General features: G+C 50.9%; 4 protein-coding genes, 1 long non-coding RNA gene and 3 other non-coding genes across 8 annotated transcripts; 5 read left to right on the forward strand and 3 right to left on the reverse strand.

The window, feature by feature from the left end:
• Positions 1 to 1976: 1976 nt before the first annotated feature.
• LOC9662217 (G-type lectin S-receptor-like serine/threonine-protein kinase SD2-5) lies at positions 1977 to 4767 on the forward strand. The gene has a single exon (XM_024664193.1). It carries the CDS (start codon positions 2073 to 2075, stop codon positions 4698 to 4700), a length of 2628 nt encoding a protein of 875 aa, XP_024519961.1. The 5' UTR covers positions 1977 to 2072; the 3' UTR covers positions 4701 to 4767.
• TRNAA-UGC lies at positions 2016 to 2088 on the forward strand. Its single transcript has one exon. It is a non-coding gene; the product is annotated as a tRNA-Ala (tRNA).
• A 32-nt stretch (positions 4768 to 4799) lies between the features above and the next one.
• Positions 4800 to 7060, forward strand: LOC112341093. Its single transcript, XM_024660593.1, has one exon. It carries the CDS (start codon positions 4800 to 4802, stop codon positions 6849 to 6851), a length of 2052 nt encoding a protein of 683 aa, XP_024516361.1. The 3' UTR covers positions 6852 to 7060.
• Positions 7061 to 9580: 2520 nt separating this feature from the next.
• Positions 9581 to 9662, reverse strand: TRNAS-GCU. Its single transcript has one exon. It is a non-coding gene; the product is annotated as a tRNA-Ser (tRNA).
• Positions 9663 to 9795: 133 nt separating this feature from the next.
• Positions 9796 to 10168, reverse strand: LOC112341578. The gene is made up of 2 exons (XR_002990594.1): positions 10132 to 10168; positions 9796 to 10074 (listed from the first exon to the last, which is right to left on the reverse strand). It is a non-coding gene; the product is annotated as an uncharacterized LOC112341578 (long non-coding RNA).
• A 38-nt stretch (positions 10169 to 10206) lies between these two features.
• Positions 10207 to 10806, reverse strand: LOC112341094 (glycine-rich RNA-binding protein 4, mitochondrial-like). Its single transcript, XM_024660599.1, has 3 exons — positions 10687 to 10806; positions 10358 to 10426; positions 10207 to 10307 (listed from the first exon to the last, which is right to left on the reverse strand). The coding sequence occupies exons 1-3, from the start codon at positions 10784 to 10786 to the stop codon at positions 10207 to 10209; spliced, it is 270 nt and encodes an 89-aa protein (XP_024516367.1). The 5' UTR covers positions 10787 to 10806.
• A 28-nt stretch (positions 10807 to 10834) lies between these two features.
• LOC9662218 (tRNA (adenine(58)-N(1))-methyltransferase catalytic subunit TRMT61A) lies at positions 10835 to 12590 on the forward strand. The gene is made up of 4 exons (XM_002962495.2): positions 10835 to 11262; positions 11710 to 11954; positions 12006 to 12263; positions 12356 to 12590. The coding sequence occupies exons 1-3, from the start codon at positions 10835 to 10837 to the stop codon at positions 12260 to 12262; spliced, it is 930 nt and encodes a 309-aa protein (XP_002962541.1). The 3' UTR covers position 12263; positions 12356 to 12590.
• On the forward strand, positions 12569 to 12650 carry TRNAS-GCU. The gene has a single exon. It is a non-coding gene; the product is annotated as a tRNA-Ser (tRNA).
• Positions 12651 to 16237: the final 3587 nt, after the last annotated feature.

The following is a 16237-nucleotide window of genomic DNA, read 5'->3' on the forward strand; positions in this document are numbered from 1 at the left end:
TACGTGAACCTCTGCGGAGGGCCTTTCAAAGCGCTAATGAGTTTTTCAATCTCTGCATCTTGCTTTCGTCTGAGCTCCGTAAGTAGCAGGAGTGAGCACACGATGACCAGTGTTGCCGCGGTAACGCTGGTGCTGATAACAATTATATTCTTTCTGGAGCTGGAAGAACCACTGTCTACTTTCACCAGCCGGGAGCGGTCTTGAAACTTGAGGTAAGCCGTATAACTTGCTCGCTCTTGCGTCAAGCTTCCCGACACATCTCTCACGAAGTAGCAGTTTCTCAGGGTACCATCGTAAAAGAGAGCAGAGCAGGAACAATTCGTCCGGCACGTTTCGAGGCAATCCTCGAGCGGAGACGAAACTCTATCGGGGCTCGTGTACTGGTTTGTGAAGTAGCGGACTCCAGACAGAGCAACGAAGTCACTCTCGTACCTGGTGTCGCAGGTTGCAAGGCGAGAGGCCCAGTTGGGACTCTCACAGGTGCCGGACTCAGCTACGGTGGTGATGTTCGTGGCCCGGTTATCCATACACTCGCATGGCCCCGTTTGATTGCAAAGTCCATAGCTACCGCAGGAAAGAGGCAGATCACAGGCTCTATGACCGAAGAACTGCGTGAGCAAGAACTCGGTCTCCCAGTTCCCAGTCTCGTGCAACTTGTACGAGATCAAGTTCCCATCAGACTCGAGACGAAGCTGCCGTTTGCTGTTCCCTGACCCGAGACTTACGTTGAGCGGGGCATTGCAAGGACTACTCGTGGTAGCCGCGGAGCTCCGCTCGTAGGCCATGTTGACAGCTCCACCGGTTGTGTATTGGAGCACGGCAACGTAGCCGGGGCAGCGAACTCTTGCCGAGTCGATCGTGGACGGCAGCCCCAAGCTCCAGAGGAAGTAAGGCTGCTGCTCTTGGGAAGGAGGACTGAAAGCCAGGACAATGGCCCGTGCCTCCATGGTTGCAGTGAAGACTCCTTCCGACATGGTGGACGAGTTTAAGTTGCTTGCAAATCTCTGTCCGGTTACTAGCCGCTGGCCCGGAAGCAAGACATCGGTTGGATGATCGAAGGACTCCCAGACTGCTCCTCCGGACGAGTTATACAGCACCATGTTGCCAGTTTCATCGAGGCCAATGCTCGCGATGGTTTGATCGTCCGAGGGAGACCAGGCCGTGGTTAGATCGCCATTGAGGAGCTTGAGCTGGCCAGCGGTTTTTGTGAGACGGGACTCGTTGCTGACAGCTTTACTTCGATTCGCTGTCCAGATTGGAGCTCCCGCGGTGGCGTTCGTCGCTCCCATCACCAGCGAGAGGTAATAGTTCCCTGTTCCATTGAAGTTGAGGAAAGCTAACCCAAAGGTGCCGTTGTCGCTCAGGAGGAACTCTTGCTCGCCGCTGCTGCCGTTAAGATCTCTTGGAGCACTCACCAGGATGTAACTTCCGGAGCTTCCAAAACCGGGGAGCTCACGGCCTTGGATGGTGGCTGTCCAGTTCTCCGGAATGGTGTAGACTCGCCCCGAGGCGACGCTCGCGAGGCTCACAAGCAGCACGGCTAGAACTCCCACCGTTTTCATCGATCTCGACCTCAAAGGTATGGAAAGAATGGTTCTTCCTCGCATAGAAAGTGATCTTTGGGTTCTTTCTTAGGAAAAGCTGAACATTTCTAAGGCTACCCGTCCATCAATTTGACAAGCTTGGAATTCAATCGCACGAGACCTTTCGTGAGCTTTGTCAAAGACTGGGAACGCGCTATTGTTTACGTATGGCTAATAAAGCTTCGGTTTGTCAGTGGTCGAACAGATCGCAATCCAAAACTTTTCTCAGTGAGGTAACCGTCCGTTCCAGAGGAGGAATTACGTGTGTCGTGCAATTACGTGTCTTTGACAAATTTCTCATTCAAAGGTCTCGTGCGAATTCAAAGGTAATGGCGATGGTTTGATTTCAGATGATATTTCGGTCCATTCTCCAGAAAAATCAAGAGAAGTCTACGCCCATGGAGAATTAAATTCCAAGCTCACTGATAAACAGGGGTTGTAGCTCAGATGGTAGAGCGATCGCTTTGCATGCGATAGGTAAGGGGATCGATGCCCCTCATCTCCACTACTTCCGTTTTCTTCTTTTTGTTTGGGATGGCGGTCGAGCGCGTCCTCGCCTTCTCTTTTCTCGCGATAATCTCCTTCTCGCAATCTCTAGCCAAGAGCTTCGATCTCCCGGACCACTGGAGCGCGAGCAATGACGCTAGTTTGGAGCAGCTGGATGCTGCTAATGGGATCGGCCACTACCGATTGATCCCCGCTCCCTCCTCTCCGGGCGAGAAGCTCGTCAGCGCCAATGGTACGTTTGCCCTCTGCTTCTTCACCTTCCGCGGCACAGAGAAATCCCACCTCTCGATCGTCATCCGCAGCGCTAATTCGCCCAACACCTCCGCCGCCGTCGTGTGGACGGCAAATCGGCGCGATCCCATCCGAGGAGGCGGCGCCCTGCGCTGGAATTCCACCAAGAAATCCCTGGATCTCAGCGATCTCGACGGGAATACCGTCTGGAGCACCGATCCATCCAACGCAACCACGATCGAGCTCCAAGAATCGGGAAATCTTGTGCTCCGTGACGCCGGCGACCGCGAGGTCTGGCAGAGCTTCGACAATCCCAGCGATGTCATCCTCGAGGGGCAGAAGATCTTCACGGGGCAGCGATTAACAAGCAGCAAGAATCGATCGAGCTTGGAGGAGGGGAATTTCGAGGTCGCCATAGAGCCCAATGGAGTAGGGTTCTACCTCGTCAAAGATCCTTCGTCTTCTTCTTCTTCCTCGCTCAAAGAGCCATACTTCCAATGGGCTCTCTGGAACCAAGATAACAATCGCCCAGTGGACTCGCCATGCCAGACGTACGAGACCGTACTTGAATTGCGCCCGGGGGCCATTGTTATGTCGTACCAGAGGTCCCGCGCGGCCGTACTCCAGGGCGGGAACTTTTCAAATTTCCCCAGGTGTGGACCGGACCTCTCTACGAACCTCCCGGGCGAGCGAGGAGCCCTAAATTTCATCAAGCTCGACATCACTGGCGATCTGGTCCAGCAGAGCTTCGATGCCGCGGCATCGATCTGGCAGAGCTTCTCGACCCCGGTGAGGAGCCAGGTCGGTGCTTGCTTGCCGATGGCATGTGGATCGAATAGCATCTGTCGGGGTAGCGGCCAATGCGAGTGCTTGATCAAGAACCCTAGCAGCGGCAGCGGCAGCGGCAATCTATCTTGTCCAGCTCCAATCGAAAGGCCGCTGGCGTGCAGCAATCTCGAGGCCAGGAATCACCACTTCTTGAATGTAAGCGGTGCTTCGTACTTCTCCAATCGCTACAGCACCCCCGATAGGGTCTCCAGCTTCCAGGATTGCTCGCGGCTCTGTCTCGCGAATTGCTCCTGCCGCGTATTCTTCTACAACACCGATGGCTCGTGCTTCTTTGTCAACCGCGTCTACGGCAGCCTCACCGCGGATTCGTCCTCCACCGCCTACCTCAAGATCCAGAATTCCGAGTTTGTGGATCCAAACAAACGCCAGAAGACGATGGCGGTGGCTCTGGGAGTGAGTGGAAGCGCTCTCTTTGTGGTGCTGTGCGTCAGCGCTGTGGCATTCTACATGTGGCGGAAGCAATCGAGCAGGATAGCTGGAACGCTGGCCGAGGCTTTGCAGGGATCGATCCATCGATTCACGTACAAGGAGCTCGAGTTGGCGACAGCGAATTTCTCGTCGATGGTCGGTAGTGGCGGATCAGGGACAGTGTTTCAGGGAACCTTTCTCGATGGCACCAAGGTGGCGATCAAGAAGCTGGAGAACACCAGCCAGGGGCAGAAGGAATTCGTGGCGGAGGTGAACAGCATTGGTAGCATCAGCCACATGAACATCATCAAGCTCTGTGGATTCTGTGCCGAACGATCGCATCGTTTGCTTGTCTACGAGTTCATCGCCAATGGGTCTCTGGATCACTGGCTGTTTCACGACGACGCTGCTAGCCAGGATTCGTCCGCCAACTTTCTGGATTGGAGGACTCGATTTGGCATCGCTCTGGGTGTTGCTCGAGGTCTGTCCTACTTGCACGAGGAATCCAGGCAGCTGATCATGCATCTAGACATCAAGCCGCAAAACATCCTCTTGGACGAGCAATTCGTGGCCAAGATCGCCGACTTTGGGACGTCCAAGCTCATGGCGAGCAGGGAAATCAGCCAGGAGACGACCAACGTACGAGGAACTCCCGGCTACTTGGCTCCAGAGTGGCTGCTCCACTCGGTGGCGACGAAGAAATGCGACGTGTATAGCTATGGAATGGTGCTGCTGGAGATCATCGCTGGGAGGAGGAACTTGATGAGCTCTTGCGAGGACGAAGATCTGGCGTGGTACTTCCCGGCCTTGGCGGTGAAGAAGGCGTCGCAGGGGATGATCCGGGAGATCTATGACAGGAGAATTGCGGGAGAAGTGGAAGAGAAAGAGGGCGAGAGGATCGCTCGCGTCGCGCTGTGGTGCATCCAAGAGAATCCCGCGATGAGGCCGTCGATGGAGAGCGTCGTGAAGATGCTGGAGGGACTGGAAGAAGTTTTGGATCCGCCGCTAGAGTTCCACTTCGCGCTCCAATCGTCCGGGATCATCAGCATCTCCACCATCGCCAATAGCCTCGCCTTTGAAGATGACCTAAATTTGAAAAGCATAGATAGCGGGAAGGTCTAGGCATAACCATGAGCATATGCCAAAGCAAATATTCTTTCTTTCAATTCAGAGCCCTAAAGTTTAGTTCTTTCTTCTCGAGCAAGCTTGTGTGCGACGGCAATGGTGTTCCACACGGAGCTGATGATCCGCCTCGCTCGAGCGCCGAAATCTCTCTCTCTAGGCCGCGGCGACACTCCCGACACCGATCCGGATATGACGTGGTTGTCGACGATGATCCAGAAGCCCCAAGCGGATCACGGCTTTCCCTCGGCTGCGATCTCCGCCCTAGCGCCGGCCAGGATCGCAAAGCTCCGCCCAGAATCGCTGGCCAGAGGCCGTGTTCTCCATGGAGTACTCATCGCGGATGCGCTCATGCTCGAGGACAGCGTCCAGGTACTCACTACGCTCAGGGATTCCAGAGGCGACGAAGTGTTGCTGGCGATCAAGCACGCAGTGGCCAGCGACGCCACGGCCGAGCAAGTCCGAGCGAAATATCCGAGAGGAGCTCGAGTGGCCGTCAAGGAGCCGATGCTCCACAAGCACCATGGTTCCTTCATCTCGCTGGACAACCCGGCCAATGTGGAGGTGATCTCCTACCTCAGCGACGAGCAGCTGGAACGATACGCAGGTATGGCTCCCGCGGCACTGCGAGTAGAGGGCAACAAGCTCTTCCAAGATGGGAGCTTTGAGGCTGCCGCTCAAGCCTACGCCTTGAGCGCTGTGAAATGCGAGCAGGAGGAGGAGCGTGATCGTGTTCTTGCTCTCTCCAACCAGGCCGAGAGCTTTTTCAAGCTGGGACGATATGAGCAGTGCGTGGATGCCGCAAGTGCCGCTCTCGCCGTGGATCCCCGCCACCTCAAGAGCCTCTACAGGAAAGCTTTGGCGCTGCTCAATCTCCAGTGCTACGAGTGGTCGTGCCGGCTCTTGAGCAACGTTCTTGGAGTGGACGAGGAAATCGATCAATTGCACGAAAGATGTCAGAAGCTCGCGATCCAGAGCAAGGACATCAGCAGCATCATGGCAGATATCCATGGTTTTTATCGAGCCTGGAGCGAAGGAGAGCAAGCCCCACTTTTCCCAGAGGTTGCTGACAACGTTTGCCAAGTGGAAGTGAAGAAATGCGAGGACCAGAGCAAGCAACGAGGCCGGGGGCTCTTTGCGACGACCAACATCAAGAAAGGCGAGCTTGTCCTTACCAGCAACTCGGCGGCTTTCGAGCGAGGTGGCAACATCTCGGTATGCAACAGGAATGCCTCAATCCGATTCCTTGACATGGCCATGAAGTCGCCACGAGCATACAAGCAGATCCACAGCCTTGCTAGCATGGCCGCAGGGAACGAGCGTGAAGTTCCAGCAATGGAGCTCTTCCAGGCAGACTGGGCCACGCCGGAGAACTGGTCGAGCGTCAGCACCGACAGCAGCAGGGAAGCTCTCGAAGGCATTTCGGTGGAGAGGGTCTTCGAGACTGTGAGCGTAGCTTCCTTCAATCCGACAGGTCCAGGTCCTGACGAGAACACGCAGCGCCTGCTCTACGTTGGTACCTGGCTCATCCCCAGCTTCATCAACCATTGCTGTGTTGGGAACGTTTGCCAGAGGTTGTTTGGCACCACGGTTTGCTACTTTGCCACCCGAGACATCCAGGCCGGGGAGGAGCTTGGGCACTGCTACATCATCGCCGGCCATCCTTACAGGCGGACGAGGTTGGACTTCGAGTGCGCTTGCAAGAAGTGCGAGCTGGAGCGGCAGCTGGACGAGGATCTCGCGGAGGTGACGGGCTGCTACAGGGACTTGGCCGAGGCCAACTTCGAGTTCCGGTTGAAGGGAGAGACCGACATCCCCGGGATGGTGGCGAAGCTGGAGAAAGTGTTGGCGACCAAGCTCCAGGAGGAGGAGGATCGGCAGTGCATGAGAGCGGTGCATTGGTCGCTTTATTTGATTTACTACCAAAAGCTCAGGCGCGGAAACGTGGTGGCGCTGCCCGAGGGGATGGTTCCTGCGGGAGAGGTGATCATGGAGGCGATCCACAGGTTCTCGGCGGGCAACCTTTGCAGCAAGTGGTGCCTTGAGATGATGGCGGAGTGCGCACGGGACAAGGAAGCGGCGAGGAGAGATGGAGGTGGAGGTGCTGTTTGGGAAGCAGGAGAACGCTTGCGTCGCCAAGGCCATCTATGAGAGAGGTACGGAACTCATTGCTCAGGATCTAATGTGCTGATCAGTTCTTTAGTTTCTTCGTCTTCTTCTCTTTGTTTCTCTCCTTCTCCTTCGTCTTCTTCTCTCTCGTTCTTGTTCGTCTACTTCTTTGAGCTTGTCCTTTGTTTGATCGTCTCAACTTTGTCTCGGTTTCGAAAATAATGTAAGTTTTGCTATAAACTCTTAGTGCCGAAAAAGCAAGTCGATCGCAGAAGTAACAATCCGAGAAAACAGAATCGAGATAAAATTCTCCAAGACGTCGTCTGAGAGATTCGAACTCTCGCTGAGAGACCCCATGTTCTTAGCAGGCACACGGCTTAACCACTCGGCCAAAGAGACATTACTTTTCGAAAGCACGTTTATGGGGCATGCTTTAGTGAATGTACTACAATTTTTTTGCCTGCTATTAAAGTTGGCGGTTTTGCTTTGGTGAGTGCTTTCTCCATGCGCCTCGTGGCGCCACACCCATGAACAAACCTCCGCTTCTATGTCGAGACACGTGTAATCCCCCAAAGACATAACCAACCTTTCTAACAAAGTATAAAGAAGAGCTTACGTGAATCATTGTGTAAGTATCGTACCCCAAAGAGCGAGAAAACATGAGAAACATGGCGCTCATTGTTCTAGCTCCAATTCTACTCTTGCTCGTGAGCTCGGTTCTCCTCTGCCATGGACAGCCCCCAGCGAATCGTCAGTTTGGTGGAATCTTCAGGTTTCGGCTTGGTTTTGCGCAGCTTGCCGTGGAGCGTGTCCAAGACCTCATGGATCGCCTCGAGGCCTTCGTGGGGAGGAGATTTAGAGGCAATTTTGGTTACTTTGCAGGAAGGAGCGTGGGATTCGTGGTGGAGTACGCAAACAATGCCTACGTCCGCGTGAGAGTGTGGCTCTACAACCGAGCTTACACTGAGAACGCAGACATTTGCTCCGTTGCGCCAGGTCGCGCGAGTCTCCCAGGGGGCGACCTCCTAGACAGCGTTGGGCGGATGATTGCAACCATCCGAGCGGAGCTGCTAGACGTGGCTCGGACGCGAAGCTGGTTTGGCCGAGTCAACATAGTGCTCGGCTACTTTGGGATTGAGTATGAGTTCCAGGGCACCCCATTCGACAGCGATCCTGGCGATAGGCCTGAAGGAGATGGTGGATCAAGCGGTGAACTACTTGGGTTTGACCGCACTGACTTCCTTGTTCACCCAGTCAGCACGGTCGTTGGCTTGGGCGTTGACCCTGACGCCGGGAATTGCTGGGTCTTTGCTACGTCTCTAGTTGGCGGGAGTCACCCCCAGGGATCGACGCTGCCCGAGGGGAACAGCTTGGTCTCACCGAGCATGGAGTTTAGGCTGTCTATGGAGGCCGGGTGTGATCTGGTGGTAAGACGTAGCCACAGCGGGGAGATTGTCCGGAGGATTGTTCGCGGGAGGGATCAAGCGTGTGTCTTGTCTCTCTGGAAGAATGGGGTGCTCTTGGTCTCTGGATCGCGGGTGGTCATCTTGAAGACGAAAACGAACTATGGGTCCAAACATTCGTATGGTCTGGCAATGGAGAACGATGGTCATGCCAGGCTTTATATGACGGACTTGGTGAAACAGATTTGGTCAACCGAGCACATATAGAATAAAAGTGCGATGTTTGGAATTTATATGTTGCAAAGTAATACACAGTTTTGCGAACTTAGAAAAGTCCCAGCTCCCGTGACAAGTTGCGAGGGGAAAGAAAAGGGGGCAATCGCTCGCAGTCATTTTCACTGCATGAGAAAGCAAAAGTCGTTTAGAGTTGGCTCTTTGAATTCTAACTTTCTTGGGCGATTTTTAACTCTCGATTCTCAAAAGTTCGTCAACAATCACCACAAAAGAACTCGGACTTGGCCGCGAGCAAATGTGAGAAAGCCAGTGCGTCCTTGTTTCAGCGGAATGCCTTGCCACGACCGCACCAATGCTTGGCTGGGAGTATTTCTTGTGTGGAGGCAAAGATCTGTCCTCAACTTCGCTGTCATTGTCTCCGAGGAACTCCTTGTTTCCTAAATGCCTTTCTTTGTCCTTGTTATATGCTATTTCACAGCTCCTGGAAGATTCCATCGTTAAACCTTTGAATATTCGAAAATATCGTCTCATGGGATTCTTACTTATATTTCTCAAACATAGCAATTCTACCTCTTTCCTCAAGTTCGTCATGTAAAGCTTGACATCCATCGTTCTCCATTGCGTAACCATACGAATGCTTACTTCCATAGTTTGTTCTCGCTGACCAGCCTCCGCGAGCCAGAGACCGGGAGCACCACATTCTTCCAGCCAACACGGCGGCGTAGTGTGTGAGCCTGCCACATCTCATTCTATGGAGGCAGGAAGGAGTGCGGGATTTGTGATGGAGTACGCAAACGAAACCAATTTATGGATCCAAGCATTCGTATGGTCTGGCAATGGAGAACCCAGGCTTTACATGACGGACTTGGCGAAAGAGATTTTGCATATATAGAATAGAAGTGCGATGTTCAGAAAACGAAAAGTTCTTAACTTTAATGTTCGATATATGGCACAACAATATCTACACCTAGAGGTTTGCAATCCACGAAACTCAAGTGCTAGTGATGCAACAAGGCAAGAGTGTGAGAGGCCCTCTTGGTCAAAGGGATTTACATTGGCTGGTGTGAATATATAAAGAAAATGCAAAGGTGTCATTTTCATTCTTTACAAAGAAAATGGAAAGGTTTTTTGTCACGTCGCCTGAGAGATTCGAACTCTCGCGGGGAAACCCCATGTACTTAGCAGGCACACGCCTTAACCACTCGGCCAAAGCGACATTTCTGTGCTTTCTTTTAAAAGAGTAATCTTCCGAACGTTTCTTATGATCCGGATATTCGTTTAGGTTAAGTTACAATTATGAGAAAATTCAACCAAACAAAAAAGAAGATTTTATAATTAATAAGATAAAATTCACAAGATCATTTTATAATCATAAACATTTAAAAATTATAATCATTTTCTTTTATCTAGATCCACAAACGTATCATAACTTGTGCGAACTCGCGACGTTAACCACGATAATTATCTTTGACCAAAGTTATGATGGTGATTTATGAGCTTCTAGTTTGGATGATCTTACGCACGAAAACTAGTCTTTATCGACCAACGCCTCCAGAGAAACCCGGGGACATTCTCGAGGGGATATCCCTAGCAGCAAAATTCACACGGATCTCACGACCGTTTAGATTCTGCCACAAAGAAAAGGAATGAGAGAAACCATGAGAAAGGAATTGGAGAGAACAAACCTTTCCATCCATGGCTTGGAGAGCGTCTTGAGCGTCCTGCAGCAGCAGCTGCCTGCCGTCTGCGGAGCGGGCGGTCTACCTTTTTTTTTTTTTTTCTTTTTTTTTTGCCTCGGAGACGTAAGTGATGAATCCATAGCCTTTGGACTTGCCAGTCTCCCGGTCTTTCACGATTCTAACTGGAGGAGCGCGAGGTGGTTTGGAGCCATTGCAAAAGGAAAACTAGTACCTTCTCTAACTTCGCCGAACGAAGAGAAGGCCTCCTGGACAATTCCCTCGGTCAGTCCCCAAGAAAGGCCTGTGAGACACAAAGATTAGTTCCCGCAAAAGAAAAAATTCCTGGAAGTTGGATGAGAAACAAATCACCCAAAAAAAAGAAGACCGAAGAATGCTGAAGTTTCTAGAGATTGGAAGGAAAGAACTCGATCGAATTTCATGCGATAGAAGAATTGTTGCTACAATCGAGGACTTAGAATCATGCAATAGAAGAGAAATTGAGCATAGAAAACCGAAAGGAAATGCGGGTGTCTATGCTGAAAGAGAGAGCGCAATCCATACCTCCAACGAAAATCGTAGAAGAATCGCGCTTTTGGACGCAGAGAGCCGGAATCCTGCCCAGCGCCTTCGCAGCGCCGTGCGCCCTGCCCGAGAACGCCATGGAAGAAATTCCCTCCAAGCCCTAAAACAAACTTTAGGGTTTATGGCGATGGCGATCGCCTCCAGCATTCGCGAGGGCGACGTGGTGATCGTCTACGAGCGCCACGATCGGATGAAGGCGGTGACGGTGCGCAAGGGCGGTGAGCTCCAGAACAGATTCGGCGTGTTCCGGCACGACGATTGGATCGGCAAGCCATTTGGGAGCCGCGTGGTGGACAAGAAGAAGGGCAGCGGCTTTGTCTATCTCCTGGCGCCATCGCCAGTGCTGTGGACGCTGGTTCTCAGCCATAGGACGCAGATCTTGTACCTCGCGGACATTAGCTTCGTTATTTGCGGGCTGGAGCTCCGGCCTGGTTGTGTGGTGCTGGAATCGGGCACTGGGAGTGGATCGCTCACCACTTCTCTTGCCAGGGCCGTCGCTCCCTCTGGTCACGTCCATACTTTCGATTTTCACGAGCCTCGAGCTTCTCTCGCAAGGTACGTCTTTCTCTCTTTTTCTTCCATTCGAGATGGTTTGTTCTTTGCATTCTTTCGTTCCGGTTTAGTCTATAGTGAGTGACAGTCTTTTGCACGATTCTAGCATTGTCTTTCCTTTCCTGATAGCATCATCTTCCATTTTTTTTCCTTCCGAAACTTTCACAGAGTTGTAGATCCTGCGTCTCCAACTTTGTTCTTTTTTTCTTTTGATCTATACTTTTGATTTTCACAAGCCTCCAGTTTCTCTCGCAATGTAAGTTTCTTTTCTCTTCTTTTTTTGACATTCTTTTGCGCGATTCTGGCATTGTCTTTCCTTTTCTTTCCTGATAGCATCATATTTCTCTACCATCTTCACAGAGTTGTAGGTTTTATACTTCCTGCGTCTCTAGCTTTGTTCATTTTCTTCTTTTCTTCCTCTCAATACTAAAGGTGGTCACATTTTTGTAGGAAGGACTTTGAGAACAATCGCATCAACAACGTGACCGTTGGTGTTCGAGATATCCAGGGGCAGGGATTTCCGGAAGAGCTTACAGACAAAGCCAACGCAGTTTTCCTCGACTTGCCGCAGCCATGGCTGGCGGTTGAATCGGTGCTAATCTGTCTCCGGCCCAATGCTTCGTGCTGCTCCTTTTCTCCGTGCATCGAACAAGTGCAAAGAACTTGCGAGGCATTCAGGAAGCACAACTTTGTGGGTATAAAGTTTTCGAAGTCCTACGCTTTCTAGACTAACTGTTCCGCTGCAGACATTCGAACGTTCGAGGTCCTGTTGAGATCATACGAGGTTCGTAAGGAGTTCCTCACTGACATCTCGGTTAACAACGGCGAAGTTGAGGATGCATCGTTACCTCCACAAAAGAGAAGGCGCTCGGACTCGTCTGAGAAGCCGAGGCCGGACGGTGGTGATGCTCCCAACCCAAGCATTGGCGCGGTCATGGCAAGGCCTTATGCTGAAACCAAGGGACACACTGGCTTTCTCACATTTGCTCGCTGCCAAGTCTGAGGTAAGCTCTCTTGGTTTTTCTTGTTCTTTCGTTCTAGACGATCTTTCAAGAGGAGCTATTTTTCCTAATCGACTTTGGTTGTTTTCTTGCAGTGGAAACGAACGCGAGCGATCCCTCGACTTCTCACACAATTTTCAAAAATCCAAAACAAAAATACACTTTTTCATGTTATTGCTGCCGCTGCGATCTTGTCGTCGTACAAATGATACAAGGTTGGATTACAAGGTGATACAAATGATATTACATGAAACAATATTTTGGACCATGCTTGTGAGAAGAGAGATTTATAAATTCTTCATCAAAATGTCGCTTTGGCCGAGTGGTTAAGGCGTGTGCCTGCTAAGTACATGGGGTTTCCCCGCGAGAGTTCGAATCTCTCAGGCGACGTCTTTCTATTTTATAGCTTTGGAGTTATCTTAACTTATCACTTTGCTTTTTCGAGTTCTATCTCATAGACAAAGTTGCAAACGTTAAAACAGGGAGCGCTGGTTGTTTATGTTGCCAGAGGTGGGGTTTTTTGTCACACACACTGAAAATGCTGGTAATAAAAGTTGGTTTCTATGCGATCCTTTCGAGCTAGTCAACTAACGCTGACTAGCACTGGTCAAATTTGAGCCAACGGAAACTTATTCGGTGAGAATGTTCAACAACGGTCAACTACACACGCTAAAGTTTTCTAAAAGTTCTACGCCAACTGTTGAGATCATACAACGAGTTCCCACTGACATCTCGGCCAAGGATGGTGAAACTGACGCACGAGAGGACTAGTCTGAGAAATCTGGCCAAGAAATTCCCCAGCATTGTTTCATGTATGCATTCTCCAGCGTTCCATCCCGCTTACTAACATTTTGGACTTTGTTTTTCGACCCTGAAAGGTTTCATCCGGGAACTTTCATCTCGCAAAACTTCTAAACGCTTTTTATTTTCAAGACCGAGACAGAGTTGAGACAATCAAAAAAGGATTCGCCAAAACACAAGCATAAAAGAACAAAGAGAAGAAGTAGAAGAACAAAGAACTGAAGGAGAAGAAGAAACAAAACAACTCCAAGAAAACCAAGTGTCAGTGACCAAGATGAGCAATGAGTTCCACACCTCTCTCCTTGATGGCCTTGGCAATGCAAGCCAAAACTTCACCTCCCACTCCATCTCCATCACCCTCCTCACTCCTTCCTTGTCCCGTGTGAAGTCCGTCAACCTTTCAAGGATAATCACATTGATCTGGAATCAAAGTGGGAAGAATTCCCAGTGATTTTAGATTTCTTTAAAAAGGAGAAATTTTTAAAATACAAATTTATCTTTTGATTTAACATTCTACTATGTGAGAGCTTTAGAGTTGAAGGCTAAACAAAGCAGCAATGCAAGGTTGAAAGCCAGTTCTATATTCATTAACACATACATACTTTTACTACTTTAACACTATACATTTGCTTTGGCTGCAAACTTTGTCCAGCCAACATGAATCCCTTCGGCCAAAAGTGCCTCCAACTCCACCGGATGCTGCTGCTGCTCGCCTCTGTTTTTGCCTACTTGTTGCATCACCTGGAAGCACTTAAGATACATGGCCTTGTCCACAAACTTGGGAGGAGCCCGGGGATTGCAAGCCTCGTCCCCACCCCGGGGCGCATAGAGATTGTTTGCGCCCCAAGGAACTATGGAGGTAAGCAAGTAGAGCACCAAAAGCCTCCCCACGCGTCCATTCCCATCCCTAAACGGATGAATGCACTCAAACTTGTAAAAGAAGCTGGCGCCAATGCTCAACAGCTTTGCAACTCTGAGCTTGGGATCTGTCGCAAATGCCTCCTCGAGGGATTTGTTGGTAGCTGACAGGAGCTGCTCCAAAGCTGCCGGGATCTTCTTGGGATCCATGTAAACATGCTTGCGTCTCTCTGTTGTCAATGTCCACGCCTCACCCCTCCTAAACTCGCCCGCGTCAACCTCGTCCTTGGTGCTCTCCCCGAGCATCTTGTGGATCCGGAGAATCTTCCCGGAATCTAGGCGTGGAACCTTGTCGGCCTTGGCCTGGGCGTTGACCCAGCACAGGCACCTGTACAGGTTGAGCGTTGACACGAGCTTTGGCTTCCTGTCGCCGCCAAAGCCATCGAGCGCAAAAGACTTTGACTGGTTGTACTGGTCAATGGCATCGCTGACCTCTTCCAGTGTGTCGAGCCCTTCGCCCTCGATGTTTGCCACTTGGAACACGAATTCTTTCACCATTGCTGTGCCCTGCTTGAGCGCGCCGCTCTTGTTTTTCTCGGGCAGGGATTCGTACCTCGCAACGCACTTCTCGATGCTCTTGATCGTCGCCATTATACCTGAAACCCTAGGCTCGAACCTTTTCTATTCATAGGGGAGCCAACGGTGGGGATTCCAGCTTGAAGGGGGGATGGTTGCGATTAGCCAAGCGCTCCAACGGTGGGGATTACATCATCATATCGACGGCCAGCGATCAATGCGCGCCAAGTATATATGTTTGGGGAGAAAGTAGGGTTCTTTATCCTCAGGAATGGGAAAGAAGAAATTAGCGCCAACATCGGCAGATCCGGCTGTGAAGGAGCTATGCAAGAGATTGCTGAAAGCAAGCAAGAAGAAATTGGCAGCTGCTACAGCGGGCGTGGATATTTCGGCCATGGCAAAGGATCCCAGCGATTTCCTCCTGTTCACCCTGGCGGATCGCCGAGGTCTGTGTCCTCGGTGCATTTTGCGAGGAGATTTCCAAGGTTTGGCATCGTCGCTTGCTTTGCGAGACCTTTCTTTTTCCATCAGCGTGCTTTTCTCTTTCGTCCGGAAGCGACATTCTTTTTGTCAGCAAGGGTTTGCGGGAATTTTTCTTTCCTATGTGTCGGTTTTCTTGGAAGATCACTTTGCTTTCCCTTGTGTGATTGTGTTCTTCGTTTGTTAGCCGTTTGTAAGCCGCTTTTGACACTTCTTTTCGCCCAGTTTTGCAAGCTTCACGAGAAGGTGGATTGACGATGGCAGTAGCGCGTCCGCTGTCCTTGTAAGCTCGTCCCGGAAATCTGGAGGCAAATGTAAGTCTCACAATCGAGAGTGTTTGGATGGCATGCTATTTCTTTGCTCGGGCATGCTTTAGTATTTGTCCGTGTTTGTGGAAGATCACTGTGCTTTTCGTTGTGTGATTTTTGTTTTTTGTTTGTGTTCTTGGCTTCGTTTGCTAGTCGTGAGGCTTTTAACACTTCTTTTTGCCATCCTGTCCCAGTTTCTTCAACAACCACAAAGTCCACAAGCTTTGCAACCTTGTACAAGTCGGCAGGATCAAACGCACCACCACTGCTACCGACGAGTCTCGCTGTAAGTAGCGCCTGGTAACATTCTTATGCCTAATGCTTGAAACCAGAAACGAATGGACATCAACTCGGAGACATGTCCAGTGAAGACGAGGATCGTCCCGGACATATGGAGGCGAAGGTATGGTTTCAATCGAGAGTGTGAGTTGCTTGGGTGGCATGCTAGTTTTGATCGAGAGTGTGAGTGAGCGTCTTCGGTGGCATTCTCGTCGTGCACTTTAGCCCAGCTATATCTCTTAAACTTGGTCCTGCGAGCCTCTTCTCACTAGTGCTGTTTGTTTGTTTCTCTACAGGTCTGAGAGAACGGGATTCTCTGAGTAAACTGCACCGGTGTTTTCTACGATATTCATTCAGGTTTTCTTGCTTTTTCTTGCTTTTGTGTTGGAGGAACGACTAAAAACCAGCGTTGAGTTGCTGCAGGGCTAATCAGTTTTGGACTATCATTCTTACCGGCAGAGGCGGAGCGGGAGCGGGAGCGAGAGAGGCTAGTAGCAGCAATGGATGTCGTTGAGGGATGGGAGGTGGACAAGATCATCACCACTGACGACCTCATTGGCGCTACTTTGACTGGTCGAGCGGATGGGCTGCGGCGCAGAGAGGCCAAGACGATGACAACAGGCGGGAGGTGGCATCACTACGAGCCTTGGAAGAAGCTGCCTGGAGCGATCGAGC

The sequence above is a fragment of the Selaginella moellendorffii genome, unplaced genomic scaffold, assembly GCF_000143415.4.
Source record: "Selaginella moellendorffii unplaced genomic scaffold, v1.0 SELMOscaffold_2, whole genome shotgun sequence".
NCBI classification, from domain to species: Eukaryota; Viridiplantae; Streptophyta; class Lycopodiopsida; order Selaginellales; family Selaginellaceae; genus Selaginella; species Selaginella moellendorffii.

Coding starts and splice junctions, on each gene's coding strand:
- LOC112341093 (XM_024660593.1), top strand. CDS start 4,800: ATGGTGTTCCACACGGAGCTGATGATCCGCCTCGCTCGAGCGCCGAAA.
- LOC112341094 (XM_024660599.1), bottom strand. CDS start 10,786: ATGGCGTTCTCGGGCAGGGCGCACGGCGCTGCGAAGGCGCTGGGCAGG. Junction 10,427..10,686: donor TTCTACGATTTTCGTTGGAG/GTATGGATTGCG, acceptor TGTGTCTCACAG/GCCTTTCTTGGGGACTGACC. Junction 10,308..10,357: donor GTTCGGCGAAGTTAGAGAAG/GTACTAGTTTTC, acceptor GCGCTCCTCCAG/TTAGAATCGTGAAAGACCGG.
- LOC9662218 (XM_002962495.2), top strand. CDS start 10,835: ATGGCGATCGCCTCCAGCATTCGCGAGGGCGACGTGGTGATCGTCTAC. Junction 11,263..11,709: donor CCTCGAGCTTCTCTCGCAAG/GTACGTCTTTCT, acceptor ACATTTTTGTAG/GAAGGACTTTGAGAACAATC. Junction 11,955..12,005: donor CAGGAAGCACAACTTTGTGG/GTATAAAGTTTT, acceptor GTTCCGCTGCAG/ACATTCGAACGTTCGAGGTC.
- LOC9662217 (XM_024664193.1), top strand. CDS start 2,073: ATGCCCCTCATCTCCACTACTTCCGTTTTCTTCTTTTTGTTTGGGATG.